At 45.4% G+C, this 7,741-nt stretch overlaps 2 protein-coding genes across 2 annotated transcripts; both read right to left on the bottom strand.

The window, feature by feature from the left end:
- On the bottom strand, positions 1–3,063 carry MELLADRAFT_65196 (uncharacterized protein; the record flags this gene model as incomplete). The annotated part of the gene is made up of 11 exons (XM_007412639.1): positions 1–339; positions 401–661; positions 721–957; positions 1,019–1,255; positions 1,317–1,547; positions 1,612–1,842; positions 1,907–2,137; positions 2,202–2,414; positions 2,477–2,569; positions 2,642–2,846; positions 2,942–3,063. The coding sequence occupies 11 exons, from the start codon at positions 3,061–3,063 to the stop codon at positions 1–3; spliced, it is 2,400 nt and encodes a 799-aa protein (XP_007412701.1).
- Positions 3,064–4,352: 1,289 nt separating this feature from the next.
- Positions 4,353–7,437, bottom strand: MELLADRAFT_117181 (uncharacterized protein; the record flags this gene model as incomplete). The annotated part of the gene is made up of 10 exons (XM_007412638.1): positions 4,353–4,511; positions 4,581–4,688; positions 4,801–5,589; positions 5,679–6,037; positions 6,282–6,351; positions 6,426–6,648; positions 6,720–6,805; positions 6,905–7,017; positions 7,101–7,207; positions 7,239–7,437. The coding sequence occupies 8 exons, from the start codon at positions 7,435–7,437 to the stop codon at positions 5,451–5,453; spliced, it is 1,296 nt and encodes a 431-aa protein (XP_007412700.1).
- Positions 7,438–7,741: the final 304 nt, after the last annotated feature.

The following is a 7,741-nucleotide window of genomic DNA, read 5'->3' as shown; positions in this document are numbered from 1 at the left end:
TCACTTTCCTCCTGGAGTCGACCCATTCGAAGAAGTAGTTGATTTGGCCGAAGTACCAGTACCGCTGCCGTTACCAGCTTTAACATCACCACCTGAGCTGATCGAGGGGGCAGCGTCCCCAGAGCTGATCGCAGGGGCAACATCCCCCGAGCTGATCGAAGGGACAGCATCCCCTGAGCTGATCGAAGGGACAGCGGTGTTACTGGAAGCACTTGTGGTGATGTTGGAGCTTCCGGAAAAAGTAGCGCCTGATCCTGTTGCTGAGCCTGTTTTGATGTCACTACTGTTTTTTGCGATAGGAAGATCTGTACCTGTTGCGTTTGGTTTGGTGAGAGTGGTCTGTAATCAAAAAACGTCAGTAGTAATTTTTTAAATTGATCATCGAAAGACAGAGGCGCACGGTATTTGCAGTGTGGGAAACACCTCCCAAGCCCTTGGTAGCGCTACCTTGATCGGCTTTCTTCTCACCACCCGAGCCAATCGAAGACGTAGATGTGGCACTGGAACTTGAACTTGAACTTGAAGCGCTTGCGCTACTGTACGAGCTTTTGGTAGATTTTACGCTTGATCCTGATCCTGTTGCTGAACCTGTTTCAATTTGACTACTGTTTTTGGCGGTAGGAAGATTTGAACCTGTTGCATTTGCTTTGGTGCGAGTAGTCTGTAATCAAAATGTCATTAGTATTTTTTTTAATCAATCTTCGAAAGAGAGAGGCGCACGGTATTTGCAGTGTCGGAAACACCTCCCAAGCCCTTGGTAGCGCTACCTTCTTTATTCTCACCACCTGAGCCAATCGAAGACGCAGATGTGGCACTGGAAGGGCTTGCGCTACTGTTCGAGCTTTTGGTAGAGGTTGCGCCGGATCCTGATCCTGTTGCTGATCCTGTTTCGATGTTACTACTGTTTTTTGCGGTAGAAAGATCTGAGCCTGTTGCATTTGCTTTGATGCGAGTGGTCTGTAATCAAAAAACGTCACTAATATTTTTTTAGATCAATTATCGAAAGAGAGAGGCGCACGGTATTTGCAGTGTCGGAAACATCTCCCAAGTCACCGGTAGCGCTGTCTTGATCAGCTTCATCCTCACCACCCGAGCCAATCGAAGGCGCAGATGTGGCACTGGAAGCGATTGCGCTACTGTTCGAGCTTTTGGTAGATTTCGCGCCTGATCCTGTTGCTGGACGAATGTTAGTACAAGTACAAGTTTTGGCCGTAGGGATATCCGGACCTTTTGCACTTCCTTTGGCGAGGGAGGTCTGGAATAAAAAAAGTCAGGTATGTTTCTTTGAGATGATTCATGGATAGGGAGAGACAAACGGTGTCTGTAGTGTCGGAAATACTTTCCAATCCACCCGTATCGTTGGCTTTCTTGGCGACATCCTCGACATCAGAGCTAATCGAAGGCGCAGCGTTGGTACTCGAACCAGTTTTACCACTCTTGGAGATTTTGGTGGCAGCGTTAGCGGCTGCTTTTGCCGAACTAGTCTCGGTGTCACTGCTGTTATTTACGGTGGAGATGGGGGTTGCGGTTCCTCCGGTAGAGGATGTCTGTGATACGAATGAAAAAGGAGTCAGATGTATTTCTTAAAACAAATGATGAATAGAGACAAACGCTGTCTCCAGTGTCGGCAACACCTTCTGAGCCACCAGTGACATCGGCTTTCTTGGCGACATCACCGCCAGCTGAGCTATTCGAAGTACCAGCGGTGAAACTCAAAGGAGTTTTACCGCTCGCCGAGCCTTTGGCGGTAGCGTCAGCGGCTGCTTTTGCCGCACTAGTCTCCGTGTCACTGCCGGTATCTGCGGGGGAGATGGGAGTTGCATTTCCTCCGGTAGAGGATGTCTGTGATACGAATGATATATAAGTCAGATGTATTTCTTAAAACGAACGATGAATGGAGACAAACGCTGTCTGTAGTGTCGGCAACACCTTCCGAGCCACCAGTGACATCGGCTTGTTTGGCGACAGCATCGCCAGCTGAGCTATCCGAAGTGCCAGTGGTGGAATTCGAAGCAGCTTTACCACTCGCCGAGCTTTTGGCGGTAGCGTCAGCGGCTGCTTTTGCCGAACTAGTGTCAGTGTCACTGCCGTTATCTGCGGTGGAGATGGGGGTTGCATTTCCTCCGGTAGAGGATGTCTGTGATACGAATGAAAAATAAATCAGATGTATGTCTTAAAACGAATGATGAATAGAAACAAACGCTGTCTCCAGTGTCGGCTTCCGAGCCACCAGTGACATCGGCTTTTTTGGCATCGCCAGCTGAGCTATCCGAAGTGCCAGCGGTGGAATTCGAAGCATCTTTACCACTCGCCGAGCTTTTGGCGGTAGCGTCAGCGGCTGCTTTTGCCGAACTAGTGTCAGTGTCACTGCCGTTGTCTGCGGTGGAGATGACTGGAAGATTGGCATTGGTAGTCTATGATAAAGACAAGTCAGACGTTATTTTTTGAGATCAACAGTCGATAGAGAAAGACCAACAGCGTCTGCAGTATCAGAGACTACTCCCGATGCACTAGTACCCTCCTTCGAATCAACCTTCTCACCCTCCTTTCCACATCCACATAGGGTTGTCTGTATCAAAAAAAAGAAACGGTTAATACAACCTATATATGTACTTCATCGGTTATTTTTCACGACACTCACGTTTTTTGTAAGATCCATGGTGGTTGCTGTCGAATCTGAATTCCCACCAGCACTAGAGGATGCTGTAGAATCGGCTGTCCCGCCAAAGCTTTGACTACTACCTATCGAACTGTATCCGCCTCCCATTCCAGAGTGGCTACCAAATAAACTATAACCTCCAAGCATTGAGAGAAGTCCAAAAGTTCTTCTAGCTAAAGGCACACTTCTAAAAAAGTATGTTGAGTCAGTGGGAATGCGAAAGGTAAAGAAGGGTTCGATTTCTCATAAATGAGTTCATATGTTTGGAATTGATTGACGTACGCTGTCGGCTGCTCAACATCCGCAACACCACCACGAGAGGTGATGCCAATGGCCTTTGAGTGAATTTGACCAAAAAGAGTGAAGGAAATCATAAATTTGAAAACGGTCAAGGTGGATACCATGGTAATGAAAGAAATCAGTACTCGAAAGATATGTGAAAAGTCGATGTACAATGAAAGGCGAGGCGGATTGACGAGTATATGATTTCAAGGATAGCCCAATCAGATACGCACGTAGAGGAAGGTTCTTCAAGATTTTCAGAATCGCATGCTGAGATTTGATAGGCTTCCAAGTCAAGGTAGCGAAAGGCCCTGGATATTGCACAACAGGCAGCGTTTATTTTGAGGTCATGTTGCAGGTCAACAAGCAACATCTTAGGGTCCCTCGCGGTCTCGGAGACTGTTTTACAGGGCTCATTCATTTACCTGGACGGCCAAGTATATGTTACGCGGGGAATAGCATTGATGAAAGATTCTCTATCTGGATTATCATAGACCTCCAGACTTGATCATATCTTCGGTTTAATTTGGCGGCAAGGGGAAAGGGTAGACGAAGAAATAACTTGAAATGATACTTCTTCGTCACTACCCATGAGCACACCAGTGTACATACAACATATTTCCAAGTCGGGTGGCCAAACTGAAGAATATAGATTTCATGACACTATGAGCTGGATGGTTTCTCCATCGAACTTCAAAAGTGGTCAATTAACCACACATCTGGTCAACTGGAAGATGGGTTTGAGACACCCGGTAGTGTCAGTCACACTGACGACAGCTTTCTGGTTTAAGACCCGTGAGCAGTTAGAGAACGAGTTACGAGCATGCTAGCCTGTTTTCAAGCCACTAGAGATTTGAGTCGAGGGTTGACTCCCAAAAATTGTTGCGATTGCTTGTGCCTTGGCATTGTCGTCAATTGAAGGCATAACATTTACCCTTACAAGGTCTGGGGAGACGTAACTCAATCCCCCAAAGGGTTTAACAATGTATTTTCGCACCTTGAGAAAGCAACCGAACGGCAAGAAAGACTTCTCGCACCATTCCAACCTCATCCTAAAAAATGCTTATAATTGGCATTGAATGCTTCTTACAATCCGCTTTGATATACTCACATTTCCTTTTCATACTTCTAAAAATTTCTTCACTTCCGTCTGTTTCTCAACAATCTATTGTTCTCGATCAAGATGCACACTTCAATCTCTTTACGCTTTATTTTGCTAAGTGTCATCTTAGCCTTATGCCAATCTCAGAGTGCCACAGCATGGAATCCTGCTCTTCAAGTTCGAGGTCTTGTCAACAAAGCAGACATGAGGTGAATTTACCCTGACCTAGTTTTCGCCAACCTGCATCCATAATCCTAACTTTTGTGGTGTTTTTCCGACCATGTAGCTTGTCTCCCAGAGCAGAAGGTGCCACTGTCAAAACTGAAACTACACCCATTGCAACCAAAAGACCAACAGAAACGTGTGATCAAATCCTCAAAAACATCAAAAGTAAAACTGATTCTAGCAACACTAAGCCTCCAGCAAATATCCCAGCTGTGAAGTAAGTAAAAGCTACGAGATAATTCACTTCAAACCCCAGTGTTAACCATCGATATCTGTTATAAAATAGGGCCGAGCGAAGAGCAGAAAACTCACCTGATCACAAAAAGACATTGCCCGACGTCCGCGCCCCCTCTCACCCAATACCAGACACTACCGGTGCCCGTATTTTTAACTCGCGTTCCTTGAGGTAAGCAAAAGCCACTAGATAGTCACGCCAATAACCGCCTGTTAACAATTGATGTGTCGTAAAGCAGAGCCGAGCGAAGAGCAGCTAGTTCACACGATGCCAAAGAGAAATCAGATCGCCACGTACCTGCTGGAGACCCTCGCCCTATTGACTCTTGCTCTGAATTAGAAAAAGTCATGAAAGCTGAAATTGAAGCCGCACAACAAAAGAATGGTATAGCAGCAAAGATTGCTAAGACTCCTTCTACCGCTTCTCCAAAATAGCTTTAGAATCGTGTGGCTTGACATCTAGTACTGGACCATATGACTATCAGTTCCTCTTTTCCTGCAAATCTCTTCTAACACGTGTCTCATCTTCAAACAATCTTTAAATGAGCATTCAAAATCGCAAGGAAATCCGAACACATTTCTTGTAGTATAGCTTCATGTATGTGTATGTGCATTGTGATACTAATTTGAAATCAAGATTGTCACATTTCTTTTTCATGAATTCAAGAGGAAAATGTACATATAGCATTCAAGCCCTTTGAAATTAGACCATAAGTTCCTTCTTCGTCTTTATAGCCTAGCAATGAATTTTCGAATCCCTCAATCAACACCTACACCTTAACCACCCAGTTGGTGGAACCCCCACCGCTAAAGTGGTATCCATGTTACAATAATAACCGGTACATTGAAGAATATGCACTCAGGTAGAGATCCTGGATTTCCGACGCGTGTTTCAACCAAGAATATACCTTGCCAAATAATCAACAGCTTACAATTTGCACCTTTCAACTATTCCCTGTGGGATAGAGTATGATTAGGGCCCATCCTGAATAGTACATACGCGTCCGTCCCTCCACTCAGTCCATGCATATTAACCAACTCTAGATTTCCTCCAAAGTAACGGGCATATAATCTAGCCATCGGTAAGCTACACCCACGAAAACAGTCTTTCGTCAAAGATCGTGATACCTTGAAGCTGTAAGAAAAGCCTATGAGGATCTTAAGACTTCAACGTACCCGTAACCTAGTCCTGCGATGCGCCCAAGACCAGACTTCAGACCATCGGTCTGCCCAAACAAGCCATCATCCCACTCCGCTGCTTCGGGCTCATGTTGACCAACAGTGGTGAATGCATATAAAAAGATCTTCTCAAAGTCACTGGGGCGAATCCCACCTCCATAATCTCGAATTCGAATACAGAGCAAATCGTTAGATACCTTTGTCGATGGTAGAAAATCAGATGGGTGAGCTTGCACAGGTGAGGGTTCATAAACCGAGATAGTGATTTCAACCGGGGGCAGATTACTGGATTCTGTAAGGTGTAGCTGACGCTCAACTGTTGCACGGAATGCACTTAAAATATAGGAAATAACTTGCTGATTAGCAATATGAAAGTGATTCAGTAGTGGAGGGGTTTACCAACTTTTTCAAAATTTCTGTAAGGACGTATCTTAGTTCACAGAGACGGTGAAGTGTAAGTAAGAAAGCGGCTGAGGGATGCAATAGTGAAGAAAGCCCGGAGTCTGAATTGCCAGAACTCACTCGAGCTATAAAGACGGAGTTGTTGAGTAGTGATCAACCACGTTCTGGAGGACATTGTAATTCAATCGTGTGACTGACATGTATGCCAACAAAACAAACTTTTGCATCCAGATCCCCCTTGATGTTCCAATCTGGCGAAGTCCCATATCTTATGACCGAGCGCCGAAAATTTGAAAATTGGTAAAAAAGCGCGCCGGTCCATATAGAAGCTCGACGACTCACGTCCCATGACAAAGATCGCTAACAAATCTTGCAGACCGCTCGACAGATTCCCGGACGTTGAGTTGGGTGTCAACTATTCCAATCCTAGTGCTTTCCAATGATCCTTTGCTCAAGGCGATGTGTTGTTCAGCAAGCAGCCGAATTGATAGGCGAGCACGAATAGCCTTATCCAAAAATGAGCCAATCTGTTCTTCCGAGAGGTATCGCTTGCACTCCTGGAACCCTACAAAACACGCACGACGATTTCAGGCCAGACCAAAGAGAATTGATCGATTTTTCCCAAAGGAAGCTCACCCTTTGCAAATAACGGAAGCACATTTGCTTCATCTTCTACCATCTTCTCCAATTTCTTCACAAGCTCTGCATTCTGTTCCATAGACCTTTATAAGGTAGAGAATATGGAAAAGACGTACATTCATGATCAGAATTTTTCACGCAGCGAAAGCATGCAGAATTAATATTGAGAACGAAAATCACACGTGATAGGCAAGACTTCTCTCAGCCCGGTGAGCGCATTGGTGTATATCGACATCACTTCGCTTGTATGAGGATTTGAGGCAGGTAGATATGGCAAGCTTAGTTGCACTTTCACCTAAAGAGAAAGAAGTGGACAAGGGTCTGATCAGATCACGAAAGTATTGCTAGAATTCTTTTCGACAAGTATCTCAACCATACTCGGCGCTCCAATCGTTGAGTTAATTCTACTCGGGTCAATTCTGCGCTCTCAATAGATGCTTCACGGGAGAGAGGTGGACAAAACCTCAGAAGACGTTCCAAAGTGACTGTGTAGGAACAAGTCAGTTTTTCATCAACTTGAGATCTTGTCACACATCGATGCAATACGTCCCCAACCTTTGTTCAGTGAACTGTCAGCTTCAGTTCCCAAATGAGCTCTGAAATAATTACGGTCTCGAGCTAAAAGCGAGCTACTGAGGATGACTGGAGAGTGAATGAGACTGGCTGAAGCGGAAAAGCGACATCGAGCGAAGATTGATGAGTTCCTGATGACCATCCTGTCTTGGTGGCACTGGCTGACTACAATCGAGTATGTAAGTGGTTCTCAAATGACGATAGATGTATGTATGCGGAGTTCAGAGATTGATTCCATGATCCGTCCCAATTACACAGGAAACCGGATAGTCAATTTTGGAGACATGCGAGTATCGACCCGAGCCATGGCACGCACACTGCACAGGCGCACACTGGATATTCTGGGATTCGAGTGGACTTTGGATTGCCTTCATAAGAAATTGGGTCTAGCCTCGGGTATCTGGTCTATCAACAAAACAGAAGGGTAAAGCTTTATGGCAGCACCA

This window comes from Melampsora larici-populina, assembly GCF_000204055.1.
Source record: "Melampsora larici-populina 98AG31 unplaced genomic scaffold MELLAscaffold_32, whole genome shotgun sequence".
Lineage (NCBI taxonomy): Eukaryota > Fungi > Basidiomycota > Pucciniomycetes > Pucciniales > Melampsoraceae > Melampsora > Melampsora laricis-populina.
The sequence above is the reverse complement of the archived record's forward strand: the minus strand, read 5'-3'. Positions and strand labels throughout refer to the sequence as shown.